This window comes from Lissotriton helveticus, chromosome 10, assembly GCF_964261635.1.
Source record: "Lissotriton helveticus chromosome 10, aLisHel1.1, whole genome shotgun sequence".
NCBI lineage: Eukaryota > Metazoa > Chordata > Amphibia > Caudata > Salamandridae > Lissotriton > Lissotriton helveticus.
The window spans coordinates 1,175,964,134-1,175,988,251 of NC_136071.1; the positions used below are offsets into that span (position 1 = coordinate 1,175,964,134).

At 46.9% G+C, this 24,118-nt stretch overlaps 1 protein-coding gene across 1 annotated transcript in view; it reads right to left on the bottom strand.

Moving 5' to 3' along the window:
• Positions 1-24,118, bottom strand: part of PLCL2 (phospholipase C like 2) — a 399,007-nt gene that overhangs the window by 46,427 nt on the left and 328,462 nt on the right. Inside the window, exon 4 of the mRNA XM_078664019.1 lies at positions 14,179-14,254. Within this exon, the coding sequence (XP_078520145.1) occupies positions 14,179-14,254 (76 nt within the window). The remainder of the gene's footprint in view (positions 1-14,178; positions 14,255-24,118) is intronic.

Below are 24,118 nucleotides of genomic sequence, written 5' to 3' on the forward strand. Positions count from 1 at the left end.
ATCATAACATAACCTAACCATAACATAACATAACCTAACCATAACATAACCTACCCATAACATAACCTACCCATAACATAACCTAACCATAACATAACCATAACATAACCTAACCATAACATAACCTAACCATAACATAACCTAAACCTAACCATAACCTAAGCCTAACCATAACATATCCTAAACATAACATAAAATTACCTAAACATAACATAAACTAAAGCGAACCATAACATAACCTAACCATAACATAATCTAACCATAACGTAAATTAACCATAACATAAACATAACATAACCTAACCTAAACATAACATAACCTACACATAACATAACCTAAACAGAACCATAATATAAGCCTCAAGATTTGAGGGCCAACTTCACATCTACAATGAACACATGGCTTACTGAGTTCAGCGTCTTGCAATGATCTGCTGCAGCCTGAAATCTGCGGGTTCAGCTCCTGGAAAGATATCCTCCTGAGGTTGGTGGAGTGAGCAAACTAATGAAACACGAACCAATGAGTTGTACAACATCTGTTACTACAACTCAAAGTATCAACACACATGACCATGTGTGATTATGTATATGCACTATTTTGTGCATTAAAATCACGGATTCCTATTTTTATACTGCCCTCTACACTGTTTTTGGATTGTTTCTAAGCATGTTATTTTTGAAAACCTGGTAACTGAAATAAAAGGAGGTCACGTAATTAACAGACTCTCACAACCAGGTCACTTAAGAAGTAGGATCTTAAACACAGTCACAGTTTTTCAAAGAGGACAACTTAACAGAAGGGTAAAGTTTGCTACAGAAGGGGCAGTACCGATCAGTAGCTCGGCCCCATGACCAGGCGACACTTTACAGACGGCAAAGGTGTGCACCTTGAAAATCATAATATTAGTGCCAATATCTGCCCTGAAGCAGGACAGACAAGCTCCGAAACACACCGGGGAGGTGGACTAGGATCCGGGGCAGTCTGTAAAACCATTCTAAAGCATCCCACCGTAGGGGTGGCCATAATGAGGACGAAGCAGGCCCGGACGGGCCATAGCGGGCACCAGGCAATCCCCCGGTGCGCTGCTAGGGTGGGGGTCGGTTTTGAGCCCCTGGGGGCCGATTTGGTTAAAGGGCTGTTTTTGCAGCATAGCTGCAAAATCGGCCCTGCAACAAAATCGGCTGAAAACCGGCCCTAGCAAAGCGCGCGGCGGCACCTCCAACCCGCCCGCCCCCCTCCCCCCCGAGTGGGGTGGGGCGGGCCGGCCGAGCACTTTGCCAGGGCCGGTTTTGGTTCCCAGTCCGCCCCAGGGTCGAAGGTGAGCACTGACCCGGTGGAGCATCCTGCCGGGGTGGCAAATGTCCGCACACAGACACCAGGGGGAAAACGCAATCCCAAGAAACCCCGAAAAGACGGATAGACACTAGCACAAGGCTGGCTGCCAGGAAGGATACCTTGAGGTGTGGGTGGACTGCATGACAAGCCTTCCTGAGCCCAGACAGTAAAATTCCAGACAAAAACATAGGGCCAGATGTACTAAAAATGCATTCGGTAAAAGGGATCTTAATTTGCAGACCAACTTTTGCTGAACGAATTTGTAGGATTTAAACTGAGCTATGTACTAATAAGTCAGTTCACAGAATAGAGAATTGTAGTGAGAATCAACCCACTTTATGAATATTAATGAGGTAGGTCACAAATTGCTTCTCACTATGATTCGCTGCCATCACAGAGATGGTGGCGTGCTGGGATCTGCAAACCACCTCGTTAGCGACTGCTTTTAAAGATCTCTGGTTGTTTTTTTGTGTTTTTTTAATGCAGCTCGTTTTCATTGAAGGAAACCTGGATGCACTGAAAAAATAAAAATTAAACATTTCACAATCTTTCTTTTTAGGAGTAGGCAGTGCTTCCGAATGGGCTTCCAGCTCCTTTGTCTGTAAAATATGAATGTTTTGGGACCAGATTTTAGTCACAAAACTTTAATACATACCATAAGAAATCAGTATTTGGAAGGGACGCCCTAAACACGCCCTTTCCAAATACCGATCTAATGTGGTCTCTTAAATCCATTTAACAATTCAGAAAACCTTTTCCGAATCCTTAAATGGGCTTAGTACATTTTAAAAAGGGGTTTAGCTCTCACAACCCTCTGAGTTACAAAATCAGAGGGTTGGTGAATGCTAAACTCTGCACACAAGGCCCAAAGTCTAAAGATTCACAGTTAGGGGTCAGACACACATAACCATCGGACTGACGTCTCCGGACTTCGGGTCCGGAACGGACAGAAAGCAGACACTCAACTTGCTGCAAGGGCCGCACACTCACTGCACCCAGAAGTGAGGGCTAACTTCTGCCTTCAGCAGTCCTTTGCACCTGGGGTTCTCCGTTGGTACCAGCCTGAGCTGACAGGTTGACAGTCAGCAGGGGCGGCTCTAGGCTCATGGCGGCCCTGGGCAAGGAGCGTAGGTAGGGGGCCCCGGAAGAGGAGGAACGCAGGCGCGGAGGCCAGTGAAGAGGGGGGGGGACCGGGGTCAGGGTGTTTGGAACTGGAACAGAGCCGGAGGCTGCCAAATCCCTGTCAGGGGCCGCCACGCAAATATGTATCCATCCTCAGAGGATTATTATATTAAGGATATATATTGGCGTGGCGGCCCCTGGGGTTTGGTGGCCCTGTGCAGTTGCACATGCCTAAGGCCAGCCCTGCAGTCAGGCACAGACAGACAGACAGACACACAGAGAACCCTGGCCTGGGAGGGACACACCTGTCCCTGCTCATCACAACAGCTCCCCAGGGGGGTCCACGGTGAGACTGACAGACACCTCCGGAGGGTGGGGGTGGTGTGGGGGGTGTTTCCTCTGGCTTCACCCAGCACAGCACGTCACAGGGGGTTGTGATAACACCAACAGAGGCCTCCACAGCTCCGCGCGCTCTAGGAACACGGTGATGACAAAACACAGAGATAAGGGGCGTGAGACGCCAGCCAAGACTGCTTCCCCTGGGAAACAGAAATGGACACAGGTCCCCAAAGGAATGATCTTTGGGTCTGGCTACAGACAGCTTTCATGTCTGCCAGACCGTCTTTTACCAGTTCTTATACATATGTACACAGGCTGGGCTATAGTTCTGCCCGGAGGAGTAGCCCCCTCTCACCTGATGCCATTGGCTGTATTAGGTGTCAGTTAGAAGAAGGCCCCTCTCACCTGATGCCATTGGCTGTTTGAGCGGTCAGTCAGGAGGAGTAGACCCCTATCACCTGATGCCATTAGATGTATGAGGTGTCAGTCAGGAGGAGAAGACCCCTCTCACCTGATGCCATTGGCTGTATTAGGTGTCAGTTAGAAGAAGGCCCCTCTCACCTGATGCCATTGGCTGTTTGAGCGGTCAGTCAGGAGGAGTAGACCCCTATCACCTGATGCCATTGGCTGCTTGAGCGGTCAGTCAGGAGGAGAAGACCCCTCTCACCTGAGGCCATTGGTTGTTTGAGCGGTCAGTCAGGGGGGAGTAGACCCCTCTCACCTGATGCCTTTGGCTGTATGAGGTGTCAGTCAGGGGGAGTAGACCCCTCTCACCTGATGCCATTGGCTGTTTGAGGGGTCAGTCAGGGGGAGTAGACCCCTCTCACCTGATGCCTTTGGCTGTTTGAGGGGTCAGTCAGTGGGAGAAGACCCCTCTCACCTGATGCCATTGGCTGTATGAGGTGTCAGTCAGGGGGAGTAGACCCCTCTCACATGATGCCATTGGCTGCTTGAGCGGTCAGTCAGGAGGAGAAGACCCCTCTCACCTGATGCATTGGCTGAATGAGGTGTCAATCAGGGGGAGTAGACCCCTCTCACATGATGCCATTGGCTGTATGAGGTGTCAATAAGGGGGAGTAGACCCCTCTCACATGATGCCATTGGCTGTTTGAGCGCTCAGTCAGGAGGAGTAGACCCCTCTCATCTGATGCCATTGGCTGTTTGAGGGGTCAGTCAGGGGGAGTAGACCCCTCTCACCTGATGCCATTGGCTGTATGAGGTGTCAGTCAGGAGGAGTAGACCCCTCTCACATGATGCCATTGGCTGCTTGAGCGGTCAGTCAGGAGGAGAAGACCCCTCTCACCTGATGCATTGGCTGTATGAGGTGTCAGTCAGGGGGAGTAGACCCCTCTCACCTGATGCCATTGGCTGTTTGAGCCGTCAGTCAGGAGGAGTAGACCCCTCTCACCTGATGCCATTGGCTGTTTGAGGGGTTAGTCAGGGGGAGTAGACCCCTCTCACCTGATGCCATTGGCTGTTTGAGGGGTCAGTCAGGAGGAGTAGACCCCTCTCACCTGATGCCATTGGCTGTATGAGGTGTCAATAAGGGGGAGTAGACCCCTCTCACATGATGCCATTGGCTGTATGAGGTGTCAATAAGGGGGAGTAGACCCCTCTCACATGATGCCATTGGCTGTATGAGGTGTCAGTCAGGGGGAGTAGACCCCTCTCACCTGATGCCATTGGCTGTTTGAGGGGTCAGTCAGGAGGAGTAGACCCCTCTCACCTGATGCCATTGGCTGCTTGATCGGTCAGTCAGGAGGAGTAGACCCCTCTCACATGATGCCATTGGCTGCTTGAGCGGTCAGTCAGGAGGAGAAGACCCCTCTCACCTGATGCATTGGCTGTTTGAGGGGTCAGTCAGGGGGAGTAGACCCCTCCCACCTGATGCCATTGGCTGCTTGAGCGGTCAGTCAGGGGGAGTAGACCCCTCTCACCTGATGCCATTGGCTGTTTGAGGGGTCAGTCAGGAGGAGTAGACCCCTCTCACCTGATGCCATTGGCTGCTTGAGCGGTCAGTCAGGAGGAGAAGACCCCTCTCACCTGATGCATTGGCTGTATGAGGCATCAGTCAGGAGGAGTAGACCCCTCTCACCTGATGCCATTGGCTGTATGAGGTGTCAGTCAGGGGGAGTAGACCCCTCTCACCTGATGCCATTGGCTGTTTGAGGGGTCAGTCAGGAGGAGTAGACCCCTCTCACCTGATGCCATTGGCTGTATGAGGTGTCAGTCAGGAGGAGTAGACCCCTCTCACATGATGCCATTGGCTGCTTGAGCGGTCAGTCAGGAGGAGAAGACCCCTCTCACCTGATGCATTGGCTGTTTGAGGGGTCAGTCAGGGGGAGTAGACCCCTCCCACCTGATGCCATTGGCTGCTTGAGCGGTCAGTCAGGGGGAGTAGACCCCTCTCACCTGATGCCATTGGCTGTTTGAGGGGTCAGTCAGGAGGAGTAGACCCCTCTCACCTGATGCCATTGGCTGTATGAGGTGTCAGTCAGGAGGAGTAGACCCCTCTCACCTGATGCCATTGGCTGTATGAGGTGTCAGTCAGGGGGAGTAGACCCCTCTCACCTGATGCCATTGGCTGTTTGAGGGGTCAGTCAGGAGGAGTAGACCCCTCTCACCTGATGCCATTGGCTGTATGAGGTGTCAGTCAGGGGGAGTAGACCCCTCTCACCTGATGCCATTGGCTGTATGAGGCATCAGTCAGGAGGAGTAGACCCCTCTCACATGATGCCATTGGCTGTATGAGGTGTCAGTCAGGAGGAGTAGACCCCTCTCACCTGATGCCTTTGGCTGTATGAGGTGTCAGTCAGGGGGAGTAGACCCCTCTCACCTGATGCCATTGGCTGTTTGAGGGGTCAGTCAGGAGGAGTAGACCCCTCTCACCTGATGCCATTGGCTGTATGAGGTGTCAGTCAGGGGGAGTAGACCCCTCTCACCTGATGCCATTGGCTGTATGAGGCATCAGTCAGGAGGAGTAGACCCCTCTCACATGATGCCATTGGCTGTATGAGGTGTCAGTCAGGGGGAGTAGACCCCTCTCACCTGATGCCATTGGCTGCTTGAGCGGTCAGTCAGGAGGAGAAGACCCCTCTCACCTGATGCATTGGCTGTATGAGGCATCAGTCAGGAGGAGTAGACCCCTCTCACCTGATGCCATTGGCTGTATGAGGTGTCAGTCAGGGGGAGTAGACCCCTCTCACCTGATGCCATTGGCTGTTTGAGGGGTCAGTCAGGAGGAGTAGACCCCTCTCACATGATGCCATTGGCTGCTTGAGCGGTCAGTCAGGAGTAGACTCCTCTCACCTGATGCTATTGGCTGTATGAGGTATCAGTCAGGAGGTGTAGACCCTTCTCACCTGATGCCATTGGCTGTTTGAGCCGTCAGTCAGGGGGGGTAGACCCCTCTCACCAGATGTTATGGGCTGTTTGAGCGGTCAGTCAGTCAACTTCAACTATTGGCTGCATTTCCTGCTAAACCCACAAAAATGTAAAACAGAGAATTCCCACTCTGCTAAACAGAACTGGAATCAGCTGTCCATGGCAGTGTTGTAGTACACTGTACATCAGCGACCATTTTGGATAGGTTTAAATGTTTTGGTGTGCCCAGTCGCGACAGTGACCCATTGTTCATTTCGTCTAAGAACGTTAGTCCTTTGTTTTAGGGGCCATACATTTAATGACGTCACAGTAGGTCAAAGGACCAAGCATAGGTCCTCAAACCCTCTAGAACAACTATTGTTAGAGCGTTCCAGGGGCAGAGGACTCGGTGAAGAAAACTGTGATTTGTTTCTGTGCATTGAAAAGGTCCTATAAGTCTGCCTTTGCCCAGGACTAGACCCTGAAACTGCTAGATATAAACTTGATAAGCTTCTGAAATTAAGTATTGCAAATGGAAAACGGAGACGTCTTTTAATAGCTGGAAACTGGATTTGTGTTTTATTCCTTGCGAACAGTTATATTTATTTTTAGTTATTTCAGAATACTCCTTTTTATTTAGCCCTTTTGGCCAACTTTGGAACTATATCTCCATTAATTCGGCCATGTTTGAGTGTACATTTCTCCTTGGTATAGGTCACACCCCATAAGGCAAACCTTCAAAGTTGACTTAAAGTGGCAGTACGTAATGACATTTTCGATATGTAGCCGCCTACATGGAGCATTAAATTACATTCTAGAGTTTAGACCAAACATACTCCAAGAATTCTGCGGTCAATTACATGGCACATCAATGACAAGAATATTTGTGACTAGATTGTGGCGTGTTCCGCAGGATTGTTAGACTGCCGAAAAAAATAATTTACTATTTTCAAGAAAGATTTCAGAGAAATCCCCTTTTCGTGAATGACATTTCTGGAGAATGGGTCTTGAAAGTAAAAATTTTAAAAAAGTGAATTGACGAAAAAATAGGCATATAACTGAAATCCAATACCAGGTTCGGGGGACAAAGCAAAAAGGAAAAAAAAAACTGAAAACTCTATTAAAATGTCATAAGGAAAAAATAAATTACACAACAAAAACAAATCTATTTCACTGCGTTGTAGTTGATTTATCATTATCATTGCAACCCGCGTAGCTGGACAGAAGAAGAAACTGAAGGGAGCTCCAGGTAAGCCCCAAATGAAAGCGACGTGGAATGGACAAGGTGAGAGTAGAGGGAGAAAAAAAACCAAATCAGAAAGACAATGTACAAACAAGAAGTTGTTGTGGAATGGAGATAAGCGATACAAAAGGGGATGATGGACGGAGCGTTTGAGCAAATCAAACACTCACCCCCAGTCAACTGATCTGGGTTTAATCCATCATCATTCTTTAGCCCACTCTGCCACCCCAGTTCAGACATGGCCATATGCAAATCAGTCTGACCATGTGCCTCATGGGAACAGTCCAGCCCGAACTGCCAAGCCATGTCTTCCCTGGACCGGAAACAAGCATCCTGGGACCGGTCAGATTCATAATCCTCATCAGCCCGGCTATCTTGAATCCAGTGGCCAAGCGAGCAAGGGACTCACGTCTGAGCATACCCTGCCATGGAGATAGTCAATGGAGAGAAGTTAAGACAGACACAGAACAACAGCGACGAAGGGGGAAATGGAAGGGGTGAGTCAAAAGAATAAAAGGGTGCAGATGGGGGAGTCTCCGCCATTGAAAGGATCTTTTTTAAAACTGCCCAAAACACAAGTTCTTTTCTACAGAAAATGAATCTGAAAGTTCAAAGCCGACCTAGAATCACGAATCAGGATTCACATGAGGTGGGTCGGTGAGACCCAGCTCATGAGCAATGGAACCTCCACAAATTTGGGGTACGTCGGCAAGACTTACACCCGCTTCATACACGTACTACAGCGTTACCTGAAGTGTCCAAATCTTTTACAGCATGGGATTAGGAAGAAAAATTTACTTTTCTTTACAGAATCCGGCTACTCTTAAAATTCACGTCACAGACTTGTTGGGGAATTTACTAACTACATTAAAAGGTACCAAACTGTAATCAAATGAAACTTCAAGTAAGACACACACTAACAACGTAAACCTCATACTTTTCATTTTTCTATCTCAAATAAGTACATTTATAACAAAATATACACAGGCGGTTCAAAATTCAACATATTGTGAGCAGTGTGTACTCTGGGGGTGATTAACCAACTAGCAGGCATTGCAAATCTAAGCAAGAATTACATCTGGGAGGGGCACAATGTTGTGGGTATAACTCTATACGAAAGACTGCGTGAAACTTGAAAGGAACATACCCAAATCTTATTAAAAATACATTTAAAAAAAGAGTAAGTGCTGAGAAAGGCGTTTGGGAAACAATTAACACATTTCTCCAATGAGAGAACAATGAAGAAACATCTGAAGATGTGGGCGGAAGTAAACCATATGGTCCTGCTTCTGTTTACAAACAGAGAGACATTTTTAAACACTGAGGGGACAAACTTTTAAACAATCACATCACATACCTAAAATAGACTTCAATCACACAGCCAACACATTACCCTGACTTTTCTAACAGAATATACACCTCTTAGCAAATAACATTCACAGAACATGACAATGTATCAGCAGCGTTCCGCCAGTGACCCATGCGCCCATTGACAACAAATGCCGCCATCTTAGTTGAACAGCAACATCAAACGTACTGTTGCTGTACCTTTTGCTTCGTTTAATCAACTGACCAGTGCTTGGAAGATCGCTTGTAAGTATTGTAAGTCTGCATTGCAAGAAAACATTTTACAGAAGATTCTTAACTAGATTAAAAAAAACACAAAAAGGAAATGAATCAAGACAATAACCCGCTAGAACGCAATCAGCACCAGACACAACACACCATCCCACATTCAACATCATGGACCAAAGCAATACACCACAAGGAAACATTAGTAAGTCTTTCACCCAATGTGTGATCAATGAATCCATTTATCTTCGATTATATGGAACATATGTCGATAACCGAAGGGCCATGTACTACGTATCATCCTCATCAGAAGATATCTCCAAGTTAGTCAGTACCATCTCCCACGCAATGCATCCCCTTTTGAATTGGCGCTTTCTGATTCTGCACTCAGCGGTAATACATTTACCCATATATAGCTCCCACAACTTCAACGTAGGTACTGCTGTTTATACCAGAACATAGCATTTCTGGCCTTTTCCAAGGTCAAACCCAATTCTGTTATTTTTGCCAATTGTTTTCCTCTTTCCTATGTGCACCATACCCAGTAAATATAATTTCAGGGTTGGCGACAGTGACGTGTTAACCAGTTTCGACAACCGCCACAACACTGCTATACTCCCTCGCCGGTCCACCATGTAATATGTGCTGATGCCCCTTTCACATCTGGGGCAGAAAATACTGATGCGTGCAAGTGTTCTCCCCATCAGTCGCGGGCTCATGTATGTCGTGTGTATGTATTTATAGTGGGTAAGAGTAACTCTACCATTTCTAGTTACCAATGAATGGTTAATATACCTTCTACACCATTCTTTCCCTGGGATTCCTTCATCTCAATATAAGAATGATTTACAGAGCAGGAAGTATACCCTCAAAGTGCTGTGCACCTCTCAGCATTTTAACCAAGTTCTTATTTTAAAATAAACACAAAATAAAGAAGTAATAGGCATGGGGGTTCACAAGCTATTAAGTGTCATCTCAGACATTAAATACACGTTGGTAGCATCATCATAATGTCTTCAGATTTGAATATTTTATCAGTACGCACTAAGAGCCGATGCCCCGCCTCTGTTGCAAGATTGCAAGCAGCCATTTAAAAAACTAAAAATATACATTGTACTATTCACATTTTTATCTTGCATGACAAAGCTGTAGGAATTCATCATAAAGCCAACATGGCCACCTGCCTTTGGTCCTTAACGATCGAAGTTAAATGATCCCAGGAAGGCACCTTATTACTTAAAAATTACTTCTCACTCTTCCCAAATTTTAGTGCATTTTTAAAATCTATTTTTATGTGCTGCTTTCTGCACGTAGTTTTTTTAATGTCTTCGAGTTTATCACCCTTGTAGTCCTTTTTTTTCCCTTTCCCTTTTTATTTTATGTTTTTTTTTTCCAATTCTCACTCATACAATCTTTTTTTCTCTTCGCTAGTCTTCCTTTGTAGGCCTCGCCTACACGACAGCACAAGCTGTCTGCTGCGAAAATACCTCTTGTCATCTTACTCTAGGCTTAAAACCCGCACACTGCTTACCATTGGGTGTTTTTATTGTCACTCTCAGTTACTTATTTTCTATTCATTTGCTTGAGTTGACTTTACCTCCTCTTCTTTTGTTTCTCCCTCACCTGGAGCATGAATACATTACTTGTGTCCTTCCACTGATCACTTTTGAAAGACTATTTTTCGGGATTAGTCACTCCATGAGAGTGCTTGTGTTTTCCAGTGGGCTCCCTGGTATACCGCTCTTCCTCCCCCCTCTGTACCTCGTGTTGCTCTCCCGTCTGTGTGCTTCTCACTTACTCCCCTCCGTGTCTGCTTCTCCCTTCGCCCCATACTTCCCCCCCAATAGCTCCAGATTCCCCTCTAGCATGTATGCTTCCCTTTCCCTTCTGCACTCCACGTTCCTCTCTCTCGCACTTAAGGCAAGACCTACTGGCTTTGTCAATGCTTGTTTTCCTGTATCCCATAATTCCCTCATTCTCCTTCAGGTTGTTTTGTGCAATTTTTCTTTTCTCCCTTTTTGTCTTACCCGGGAGCCACAACGCCCTTTTTTGCTCATCTTCCACATTTCTATTTCTGTATTATTTTCCGTTTACCAGACTCCTTTCTTCCCTGTTTTTCCCAATTTTCAAGTATTTTTATTCTCGAATTTTTCAATTTTTAGAGGGTGTGAGGTTGGAGGGAGGAGTAACAATTTTGAAACTTTAGAGAGTAAGAGGCCGGTTGTAGAGAAACAGGAATCCTTTGGGCAGTTACTGAAGTAAATAATTCAAAACTATAAAACATTTATGACTTTGCAGTAAGATCAGTTACTAATCAATCCAATAAAATCCTTGAGATTCCTTATAAAGCTTCAGCTGAAGGGTGTCTTCTGGTTACAACTCAAAGCTTTAAAAAGTACTAGATATAGTTATCTTTAAAACCATGTCAACCCTCTGCCAATGCTGTGCCCATGACCTAACACATGACATGACAGATGGTGGTCATTCATTCAAGGGCCTGCAGAAACATCCCAGAGTGATTCCAATAAGGTTGGGGTGCTGCTCAATATCCCTGGGCCAGCCATGGCATTTCCACTCGTCTCCATCCCTCCACATCCTTCCGCGGTGCAGCGGTTGCGAGACAAGCATCTGTCCCTCCTCTTCCTCTCCAGTGTAGCCAACAGTAGATGGTTTAGTAGGCATGGGGCAGAACCTATCTGAAGAGGTTAGATAGGGGTGATTAACCCCTTCAGTGCTGATGACAAAGCCAGCTCGTCATGGGCGTTACCTGCGCTACGCGGATGACGAGCTGGCTTTGTCATAAACAAGCCATTTTTACATTTTAGCGCACAGCGGGAAAACGCGGTAGCGCGGTAGGGGTTAAAGGAGATTCTGCACTTGCACCATGCCTACCCAGGCACCAAAAACCTTGTAACAACAGAGTGACAAGAGGCACCGTAACAGTCCCACTTGCACTCGTTGAGACACCACGCCTACGAGGTATGGCGAGAAACAAGGTCTGCCTTGTCGTCCCTGGCTGCTCCCTTCGGGACGAAGAGTTGTTGGTGCACAAACACGTCCACACCTCTGCACCTGTAGAGCTTGTAAGACCTGAGCGATGAGAGGTAAGTCTAAGCAGATGTAGACACGTATAGGGGTTGTTAGGCAGTACGCAGGGTGCAGGGTCTCAAACGCTGCCTTTGGCAAGTCTTAACCCCTTCGATGCTCATGACGGAACGGTTCCGTCATGAGCATCGGTCGCGCTGTGCTCATGACGGAACCGTTCCATCATGACCACACCTGCGATTGGAATGTTCAGCACCGAGGGAGAATCGGCGCGGCAGGCAAGGTGTTACAAGATGTCTTGGAAGCAGAATCACAGTTTACTCAAGACATTTCCTACAGGGACCGTCCCACTCTGTATAATGAGATGCATCTGGAAAAGAAGCAGCCATTCCTCAGTCAGGTCCACAGGAGAAATGCTTTAATATGTTTAAGGAATGACCCAGCCAACTTAACTCGCTCTTTCGCTGGTCCACTCCTAGCAGGATCCTTAGATCTCCTTCCATAACAAGGCAATAATTCCCAGATTTCGGAAGGCCAGATGGGCCGGTCGCTCCATTTCGGTGGCCACTACCAAACTGTGGAATACCTTGCCCGCTCACATCTGTGGGCTGGACTCATTTGCGGTTTTCAAAAAACATCTGAAAATGTGGCTTTTCTCCTTCTCGGACCCCCTAGTCAACTTCTGAACAACTATAGACTACTAAAGACTGCCTTGCAAAGCGTTTCGACACCTTGGGGTATAGTGCGCTCTATAAATTCATTTCCATTTCATCTGATCAAGATAAAGTAGAAAGTTTCCTCGTCAAACCACTGACATGTCTCGGCCACCAGTACATTGCCTTCAAGCAGCGCCAACATCCTGGGATGCAATTGTGCCCAACACCCGTGAGCACAACAGGACGTTGACCTTTACCTCGGCGCCTGGTGGTCTAGGCCTGCATTGTCGGTCTACAGAAAGTCTTGAGATGCTATGTTGGACATTAACAAATGAATGTGTTGGACATAAACAAAAGTTAAACTTACTCTGGGAACTTGGAGGTGCAGGAGTACCCATACCACTACAGAATCCATCTGTGTTAACAAAAAAATACCCTCTGATCAAGACAAAAGAACAGACCAGAGCTTCATGGCTTGGGAGGCTACAAGCGCTAGCGGCTTGTCAATGATGGACCCCTCGCTGTCGGGTGTATAGATCCCAACAGAGAATCCATCCATGTTGACTTCAGATATATAATTGGTTTTTTTTTAAGTTTTATATAGACCCGGAGGTATCAGAGCGCTTCACATGAGTTGCAGCGAGTTACAGGTTACATAATTAAATCACTTAAACCAAAGAGTCACATGGGGAGGAGAAGGTTGAGGGAGAGAAATACACAACGGGTAAAACGAGGAAAACAATGTCAGATGTCCGGCTGGGTAGGTGACGGCCGAGGGGGTGAAACCAGGGCCGGACTCCTCTTTAGCTGCATATGACAGCTCCATCGGGCATCAGCAAACAGTTTTGACGCCCATGGGACGTCATCAAAGGTCCAACAGAAGTTCAGAGGAACGTTATTTATGAGTTATATCTAGTGCTGGCTAGACCCGTAGTTATCAGAGCACTTTACATTAGGCTACACAATGTTACAGAGAAAGAAAACAAATACACATTACGTAAAAAATTAAGCAAAAAATTGGGAGAGGAAAGAAAGGTGAGACAAATAGAGAGGAGGGGGGAAGGGGGAAGTGTGAAGTGGGAGGATGAAGGAAAAGACGGCAGGAGAGACGAAAAGAAGTCTGCCCAAAGACCGACTGGGTAGTGACGTCCGAGGAGGGAATCCGCAGGCAGCCCATCACCCCAATAGCTAAACGGGCATCAGTCAGAATGCTAGGTCTCAATTGAAAAGGGAAAGATACCAGAAGAAAGTCCAGTGGACAGACAGGATGGGAACTATGTGCAAGAACAGGTGAGGGCAAAGGTCAATAGCTGGAAAGAGGAGAAGAGTAGTTCTGCTCAGGGCCCCGGGGTCGCTTCCTTTCTGGGGGGGCTGGTTATATAAACCGTTGCAGAGTTTGGAAGGACAGTGAAGGGCTCACATAGACAACCTGATGGTATCTTCCCTGATTGATCAGCCTCTGTCCATTAGTCGCCGAACCACAGCCATCCATACACCACTCACCCGCTTTCTGGCACAGCGCGATCTTCTCGTAGATGGCGTCGGCGGTCTCGATCAAGGCTTTGCTGCTCTGAATGATCTGCGAAGGGAACACAAAAGTGAAGTTAGAACCATTTGCCAAATGTGCTAAGCAATTGCAAGAAAACAAAGTCATGCATCAACATATTTTGTATTCCTGCTCGCCATACATCACCGCCTGCCTCAGGCTAGCGGTGTCTGTGGAATATTGGTTTTATTTAAATCACTGGAACGTGGTGTGTGATTGGTGCCTACCAGGGTCTGTGATTATTGATGAGTGTCTGAGATTCATCACAGAGAGAGAACTCTACGCTTCCAACTTATTTTTGCCCCACATTTTCACTGCGTGGAGACGGAGAAGGGCTGGGGCTAAATAAAAGTGCGCACAATATGGGCAGAGGGGATCCGCCGGTATTTAAGTGCCTCCTTTGTTGGCACACCGAGATCCTGAGTGAGATCAGGAGATTGACCAGGGCACAAAATAACTTCCAAATTAGATCTCATATGGGACATATTAGAAGACAACAACATAAAAGAGAAAACAAACAATTAAATAAGTAGCCCAATGGCAGGTAAAAGGAAATTAATACTTTGGAGACATTAAAACAGCATGTTCACTCAGTCGACACCAGTATCCAGTTTAAATGTTCCATTCCAACATGGCAGCCACTCTGGCCTGAAGGGTGACCGCGACTAATCGCCACGACTCTTCTTAGAAAACATCAGTACGGAGTGTAACGCCGCAATCCTCCTGACAAAACACATCACTTGCAAACAAGGTTGGTTGGTACATTGCGTCCCCGAACCAGACCCCCAGGATATTGCCACCGACTCCCTGCATTAATGGTTCTATGAGAACAGGAGTGCATACAGGAGTGCATACAGGAGCTGACACAGCGCACACAACCCTCCCCCCATCCAATGCACATGCGCTGAAGAGCATACCCATGTGCCGTGGCTTTAACAAGTAACCCATGAAACTAACGAGTCCTCGTATAAAGGAAAAAATAATGTAGAAGCATGTTAGATGTAAAGATTCAATCAACACGATCAAAAGCTTTTTCTGCATCTGTAGGCTCCACTGATGATGGGGTATTTCTTTCTTTTGCCGGCCCTCTGAAGCATATTCCCTGCGTGGTATCAGAAGTTTGAAATCCTGAAACAAACCTCGGGATCAGCGTAGCTTCATGCAACCTGTGTGCGGAGAGTAATTAAAGAAATCAACCTCGAAAGAGATGTGAGAATGAATGTCTGAGTGCAGGAGCTTTGATTAAAATGCAAGACCCCCATTTAGATAAATGTAGTGATCTTAAAAATCTGGCATGGATCCGGCCCTCCAGGACCGACTTTGGAGACCCCTGCCTTAAGGTGACACATAGAATTGATGGTGGGCACTCCACTTACAGGGCTAGTTTTCAGGCACATCAGAATATGGCCAAAGGGAGGCCGGGATTGAAACCAGTGTCCTCTGGTTCTATGCTTCCAACAAGTCTTCAGCTGAGGATTCAGTGATTCTGATGGCAGGGCCAGGGGATGCCCTTACCAGGGAAGTATCAGTGCATTGTGGGCCTTGTCCAGCTTTAGGACACGGGGTTCATTTCCAGCATATTTAGGAGAAGTGGTAAAGCTGAGATTAGACATCAAGTATCGGGGTTCCATGGCTAAAACGCACCCACTGGCGGTGGTGGATACTGGGCCATATATGCGATAGCAACGGACATTTAACACAAGTGTTTCTAAGCTTTTTACCCTTGCCACCACGTTTATGACCGCGGAGCTAGATTCACAGCACGACAGGGACCTGTTGGATCTCCTTCTGACCTCGGCAGTGAAAATGGTACTTTCCAAATGGAAGGATACAGCTAATGCGACATTCAAAGGATGGCTCAATTGGGTGACGTGCCTCCGATGCGCTGAAAGTACCGCCCTGCGGACCGCACACTGGAGACCAGCAACCAGGGGCATGTGGGCATCACTGTACGAGTACCTGGATCCCTATGAACCCCTGTGAACTCAGCTGAAGAAGGGCGCGTGCCCACAAAGCATATCCCCACAGGCCCAGGGCAGACCCATGACTGAGGTAATCTTCTTGTATACTATCTCCTCCATTCTCTCTTCAATTCTTTCTTTCCCCATTCGTCCACTCTTATTCTTCTAGAAAGACAGTGGAAAGGGGGACAGCCAAACATGTATACCACTTACCTGTATCCTTGGCAAGGACAGCCAGTTTGGGCTGTTACCCTGTAGTGGTAAAGCGATGATAACTGTATGTATAAAATGTAATAAAATACTTTGAAATTAAAAAATGACTTTTGTTCCATTTGGATACCAGAGCGGTTTGTGTTCTAAACTTGTTTCTCAAAAGATGCGATCGTGAGCAGTCGGGGCTTACTCCAGGGGGTGGTAAAGGGGTTAGACCCCAAATACAGCACATAGAGTAATCTCACTTGATGAGCTCAATAACTGGCCGAGTTATAATGAAGATTGGATTTTTTGGGGAGTAAGTGGGGTTTAGAATGAAACCCAAAAAATGTGCTACGTGACTCAGTCGCCCCACTGCCCAACAACCATGTCTGATGATGGCGCATGCGAGGACCGTGTCCACTGCGCAGTGTCCTGTGAAGTGATAATGGAAAGCTGGCCACCCGACCTCTAAGGACATTCAAGCATCATGGCACCCAGTGCGCCTTAATGTCAGTGTGACGTCCCAACCCCTGCAACACTTCTGCATTAGTGGAACTAGAAATCTAACTGGGAACTAGCAAGGCCTGTTTACAGCTCCATGAATTCTGAAGACTGCTATAGAAAGCGCTACACAGAACAAAATTATTAACAACAATTCTCGAACAATATCAAGCAAAGGGAGGCGCGCATATACAAACAGGCCACTGGTCAGACTACTCGAATAAGGGAAACCACAGTAAACTGGCCGCCCCAGTGCACATGCGCGCACTCTGCCCAGGTGTGAACTCGTTCACAGCTGGCTGCGTGCCAAGAAACCGGTTTAGATAAACATCTCTTTTGTTTCATTTACTCTGAAGGCTTCGTGAGGAGACTTCCAGGAAACCTTGAGAGTAAAACAAGCCGCTTGAGGCCTGCAGGGGATGCGGGTCAGCGGGCAGCTGGCCTGGGCTCCGAGGGGCGTCAGCCTTCTCCAGGCCCTGGGCCCGGACTGACTACGGTGTCACTCACTGCGCGGGCACTTGCGTGACGCAGCCCTGATGAAAGCGAGCGCATCGGCGCATAAAAGGTGTTTTTTTGGGTCCAGCAGTAACTGGTGCTTTGTGGCACACGTAATTCAACAAGCATTTGCAATGCAATAGGTCTCGCATTAGGAAAGTTTTAGCTATTGGAATGGTAATGGCTAAGTTTTTATTTGGTTTTTTTTTAAATAGCTAAATTAATAGCTTTGTCATTTACAATGCTAATAGTTATAACTTTCGCAAATGTGATACCTATAGCAGGACGAGACAAGGATGCCCACTGTCAACACTACTCTTTATATTGGCCCTGGAACCACTCAAGATTGCAATACGCTGCTCAGACAAAATACAAGGCATTGACATTCCAGCCCGCAACCTCAAGATAATACTTTATTCAAATGACATACTTCTTACAATAGTCTCATCATGGAACTCCATGCATCCGCCTTCTCTGGGGCCTCTGGTTACAAAATTAACGCGAGAGCTGCAGTCCGTCGAAAGCTCGCGCCGCCGGCCTGCGACCAGGAAGTCAGGCAGGCCGGCCGGGACAACCGGAAACAGGAAGTAGGAGGGCGGGAGCCTACCCCGCCTCCCACGGAAGAGCCGCGATTGTTTAGAGCACCGGAGCAGGCAGGATCCTACCCTGCGCCCCGGTGCCGAAGAAGGGAGGAAGAGTCCTGCTGCTGGTGAGAGCCGCTGCACCAAGGAAGCCGGTGAGTGGGGCTTCGCCTTGTAGGTTGGGCTGCGAGGGCGGGGCACATGTGTGTGTGCGCGCGCGCGGCGGCGGGCTGTGTATGTGTGTGAGCGTGCGTGTGTGGATGTGTCTTGGAGTCTCTGTGTATGCGTGTGTGTGTGTGTGACTGTGGGGGTGGGGGGGTTGCCTGTCTGGGTGCCTGCGTGTCTGTGTAAGTGCGTGTGCGCGCGTGTGTGTGTGTGTGTGTCTGTGTGCAGCTGACTTGCTGGGAGTATGGGAGGGAAGTGCACGGCGCGGCGCAGGACGGAACGTGCGCGTTCGCGCACACAAATCCAGGGAAAAAGCTCGTAACACCTTCCTGACAGGCAACATTAGGTCTCCAGCTGTTACCAGCTCGACCTAAAAAGGAGCCCAGAGGGATGTAAGGATACTCACGGGATAGCCCTCCACTCAATAACATTCAATAGCAACAAATCCCTGTACCCTGGACAATGGTTAGCACTAGTCTAGCAGGCTATTCATAATTTATTGGAAAACAATCCATTTAATCATTTGGATCCAATAGCCCACCCCCTCTATCTATAGTAGGGTGTGTTCTGTATTTGCCTGCCCATCCAAAACCAAACACTTGTTTGTGAAGAAAGGAGGACAAGGAGGTCTCATATAAAATTCAACTCGACAGTTCCTGTAATGTCTGTTCCCTACAGAACAGTACAACCAATCACACTTGACAGACAATCAAACGTAAAAAATGTGTGGTGAGAGAGAATGGCACCTCACGGGCGCACAACCCTCGGGGTCCTTGGAAGATGTTTACCAGATTAAAACCCCTTTCTCATCATCGGTTACCATTCCTTCTCAAAGAAAAATCGAGTGTCCAAAGCAAACAGCCCAAAATAATTGGTGAAGGACAAAACAGGTGCACAACAAACAATCAAGGAAAATCTCCCTGATGTGACACAGAATGGGATTAAAATCAACAGCTACACCAATAATGCAACTTTATTCATAGGTCTGGTGTAGACTGTTGAAATAAAAAGGCTGGTAGCTTAAACTCGCATACCACTACCTGTGGCCGACATGTTTCACTGCCTGTTACGCTTTATGGCAGATTAATCAGGGCTCACCATTCTGTCACTGCACCGAAGTTGGACATCATCCGTACAGACACTTTGCACAGCCACGTCCACTCGTACCAGCTGTTCAATGCTTGCTCTTTAGCCAACTGTCGGTTGTTACATCAACCGTACAGGTACGTTGCCTGCGACCATAAATCATCCCAGGAACCAAAGGTGTTTTTTTGGGTCCAGCAGTAACTGGTGCTTTCTGGCACACACCTGGTGATGGACGCACAGGGCGCGCAGGGGATGAGGGCTGCGTACCGCAGGGAGTCAACAGGACCCCTACTACAGGCTGCCCAGCACAACCTGCGACGTGTGACACACAAGTGCCTGGTGAAAAGAGGCACAAGAATGACAACACAGGGTGGGTGACATCACATTATATTCTTTGGCAGTCGCTAAAGATGCACCTGTTACACGTTCTGACCCTCGGTGATCGCCTGAAGAACCCTTGAACTTAGGAGCATGCCTAGAGGGCAAAGGTCACAGAGTGTACTGCCCAAAGGAAGAGGCTGGATGGACTCAGACAGAAGATCTCCCCTTCCTTGATCGTGCAGACCTCGAGCGGAAGCGCAGGGATTCCCACACCATGCCCAGGGCCGCTGGAATTATGCGGCAGGGGAGGGTCGAATTATGTGGCATGAAGGAGTAAATTATGCGGCATGAATAATTAAATTATGCGGCGTAGTGCTGCACATTTTGTATAACTACATTATTTTGGCATTTTTAAACGTGTCAACAGTGCCTGGGAACTGTGATCACCATATACTGAGGGATTCACAGAAGCCATTCTACCCATACGTGTGTACAGGTGCTGTCCCTGAATGCTCTCAGAGGTGCAAGGCTACTATTGATTGCATCTCACTGTTATGCTCTTAAAGCTTTCCATAAAAAGATACAAACATGTGCAGTACCCATGTGTCAAAGCCACCTCTGAACTGCTGATTCAATTTCACTTCCAGAGGGGAAAAAATGAACTCAACTTTGAGGTTGGAAACAATTTCAAAATAAGGCAAATGCCAACTTATGTCTTTACACAAATTGCAGCTTATTTAATCTTGGAGACTGGTGTTTCCTTTCTTTCTCTGGCTGCAAAGTGAGAGGATTTTGTAAAGTGAGCTGTCTGGCCACCCTACCGCATTTCAGGGAGTGTAAAATGAAAGAATGCAGGATGTCAGGTTTCTTACTAACACAACATTTAAATAGCTTGTAAATGAACTGTACAAATATTTCAAAATATATGAGTGGTTGGGAAAGCATATTTATATGCAATTCTGAAGTGTGAGGGAGACAAAGATTTTAATAGGATCAAAACAAAGCAGAACACTTGGCGATGTGCAAATGATAAATATTTGCTGAACCCCCCCCTCTACCCCATTTCCACGCATTTTTGTTGCTCGTCAGTGGAAAAGTTTGTGGCTATTTCAATGGAAAATACGCTGCCTGTAAACGACAGTGCACACATCCTATTTTAGTATTATATTTATTAAAAGTGAGAGTTTTTGCACGTAACCTGAGAAACATTCCACCCTCCTCCTGATGACAATGCTATTAGTGAACTAAGAGGCAAGTCAGGGGTCATGTGTGCTGTGTATCCGGGCTAGATTCTCATTAAATAAGAAGCAGATTGTAAGACTTTTCAATAAAAAAAATGGTTTTTTTGCAGCAGACATGCTGAACTCACATATTTGAAGGTGCCCTCATTGGTGATAATGAAGAAAAAGGTGACTCCGTGAAATATAATACTTGCCGAGGATCACACAATTTGACACCAGTTTACGGGTCAAGAGCGTTACACTTAGGTCAAGTAGATTATTCAAGTCACTAGACCTGCAGGTTGGGTAACATTTTTATAATTTTCCGAGGTCTGAAATAACTAATATAGTTTAAAAAAAACAACAAAAGAAGCATGCCCCAGTCACAGGTATTATCCAGCAAGAGAAAACAATTGAAACATTCATTGCTGCCAAATTTTCCAAATGCACAGTAGAGTGGTCTCTGCTGTACCCTCAGCGATCTTCTGTGTGACAGGATACCTCATCAAAGGGTCACCCTAAATCTAAAGGTTCTATCCCCAGCCTAAAGGATGGGGAATCCTACCTCCTGGACCATCGGGCTATCTCATCAGCCGTCAACATGATTGGCCGTAGGAGAACCACATGGGCTCCTGAGACCTGCTGATTGATGGGGGTATCTCATTCTCGACCAAGAGAAAAAGACGGCGATGTGATGTTCAACGTGTGCGTGGAAAAACACATGGACCCTTGATGGAGCAAAGAGACCTTCAGTGAGCATCAGAAGTTTCCATTAACAGATCTTCGTTCCAGGACTATCTGCTTCTCACGACTTGCCTCAGCAAAAGTGATTTCTAAACGAAGAAACATTTCTTAAAACTGGTCCTAGGGTGAACAATTTACAAATTATCTCCAAAAATGACCTCACGCTACAACCACAGAACCAACATACCAGTAGCAAAATGCCTCTAACTTAAAAAGAACCTCCACACTAGCCAAATCATGAAATCCATCAATTTTCCAGTTTGATTTCTTAAGGAAGATCTTCTCCTCCGTGGGCTTCAACTCAAACCCGTGACAACAGTCCTGGTCAGCGGAAGCCACCTTCTCTGCACTCCCAACAAACACATGGTGCGACTGAAACAAGTCTTTCTGGAGCATTCCGGATAACCTCCAGAGGAGAAGGTTCAAATACATCACCCCATCCTGAAGGATCTACATTGGCGCCACCTAGAGGGGAAAGCTATGCACGACTCGACCACCCTCTTCTAAGGGGACAAAAACACTCTTGAGTAGGCTGAACCTTAAATGAAGTAAAACCCTCTTATGAGTGGAAATCCCACAATTCTAAACCACTCAAGTGCTATTCCAGTGCCATTCACGATCCACCACCACCATCAGCAAGTCCATGCTACCAACACTACGGTCCATCCTCTCTCTAACGACCTTTCGGAACCACCACAAAACACACTTGGTCCGGCAATACCTCAAAAAACGTACACACCTCACATCGTCACTTTTGTGCAAGTCTAATTCGCCTCTCCGTCCATATAATTATCACACAGCAATGCACTTGAACGTCCCTTTTCAACTGGTCTTCACCAACCCCCAAAATAACTGTCTTGTTTTTTTTTATGCATTTCTTAACCAGGTTTATTCTCACTTCTTCATGCAACACTTCTTCTACAAACTCCTGAAAACCTGGCTCTTTAACAAACCGAGGTAACTTTCGGCAGCTCTGTCTCGGGCTTGACCTCTTGCAGCGCTGGGACGCCTCAGGGTAGCCAACGCGCTTTACAAATTGTCTTTTCATTTCATTTCATTTCAACACTTCCCACATACAATGATCTCTCCACAAATCCAATGACTTTTTTTATCTGCGGTGTGGAGTATAACGCTCCTCTGATGGCTTCACGCGTACCACATGCTACCACCATATAATTTTCAGTCTGTTTTCACGTGCTACTCCTAGTACAACCACATTCTTAACAGTCACAACAATTTATATCATTTTAGATGGCGCCAGCGGATTGAAGGAAGGACCATTCCTTGCCGCAGACAACAGGGGCAGTGGTGTTGACGGAAGGTGGAAATCATCTGCTGGGGTGTGTAACGGACACTTCACAAGAGAGAAAAGTGGGGTAATGATGGACTCACTCTTTGTAATGGAACCCCACACTGTGATGATTGACTCACTCTTTGTAATGGAACCACACACTGTGATGATGAACTCACTCTTTGTAATGGTACCCCACACCGTGATGACGGACTCACTCTTTGTAATGGAACTCCACACTGTGATGACGGACTCACTCTTTGTAATGTGACCCCACACTGTGATAACAGACTCACTCTTTGTAATAGAACCCCACACCGTGATGACGGACTCACTCTTTGTAATGGAACCCCACACTGTGATAACGGACTCACTCTTTGTAATGGAACCCCACACTGCGGTGATGGACTCACTCTTTGTAACAGAACCCCACACTGTGATGATGGGCTCACTCTTTGTAATGGAACACCACACTGTGGTGATGGACTCACTCTTTGTAATGGAACCCCACACTGTGATGATGGACTCGCTCTTTGTAATGAGACGCCACACTGTGGTGATGGACTCACTGTTTGTAATGAAACCCCACACTGTGATGAGGGACTCGCTCTTAGTAATGGAACCCCAGACTGTGGTGTTGGACTCACTCTTTGCAATGGAACCCCACACTGTGGTGATGGACTCACTCTTTGTAACGGAACCCCACACTGTGGTGATGACTCACTCTTTGTAATGGAAACCCCACACTGTGGTGATGCACTCACTCTTTGTAATGGAACCCGACACTGTGGTGATGGACTCATTCTTTGTAATGGAAACCCCACACTGTGATGATGGGCTCACTCTTTGTAATGGAACTCCACACAGTGGTGATGGACTCACTCTTTGTAATGGAACCCCACACTGTGGTGATGGACTCACTCTTTGTAATGGAACCGCACACTGTGATGATGGGCTCACTCTTTGTAATGGAACTCCACACAGTGGTGATGACTCACTCTTTGTAATGGAAACCCCACACTGTGGTGATGGACTCACTCTTTGTAATGGAACCCGACACTGTGGTGATGGACTCATTCTTTGTAATGGAAACCCCACACTGTGATGATGGGCTCACTCTTTGTAATGGAACTCCACACAGTGGTGATGGACTCACTCTTTGTAATGGAACCCCACACTGTGGTGATGGACTCACTCTTTGTAATGGAACCCGACACTGTGGTGATGGACTCATTCTTTGTAATGGAAACCCCACACTGTGATGATGGGCTCACTCTTTGTAATAGAACTCCACACAGTGGTGATGGACTCACTCTTTGTAATGGAACCCCACACTG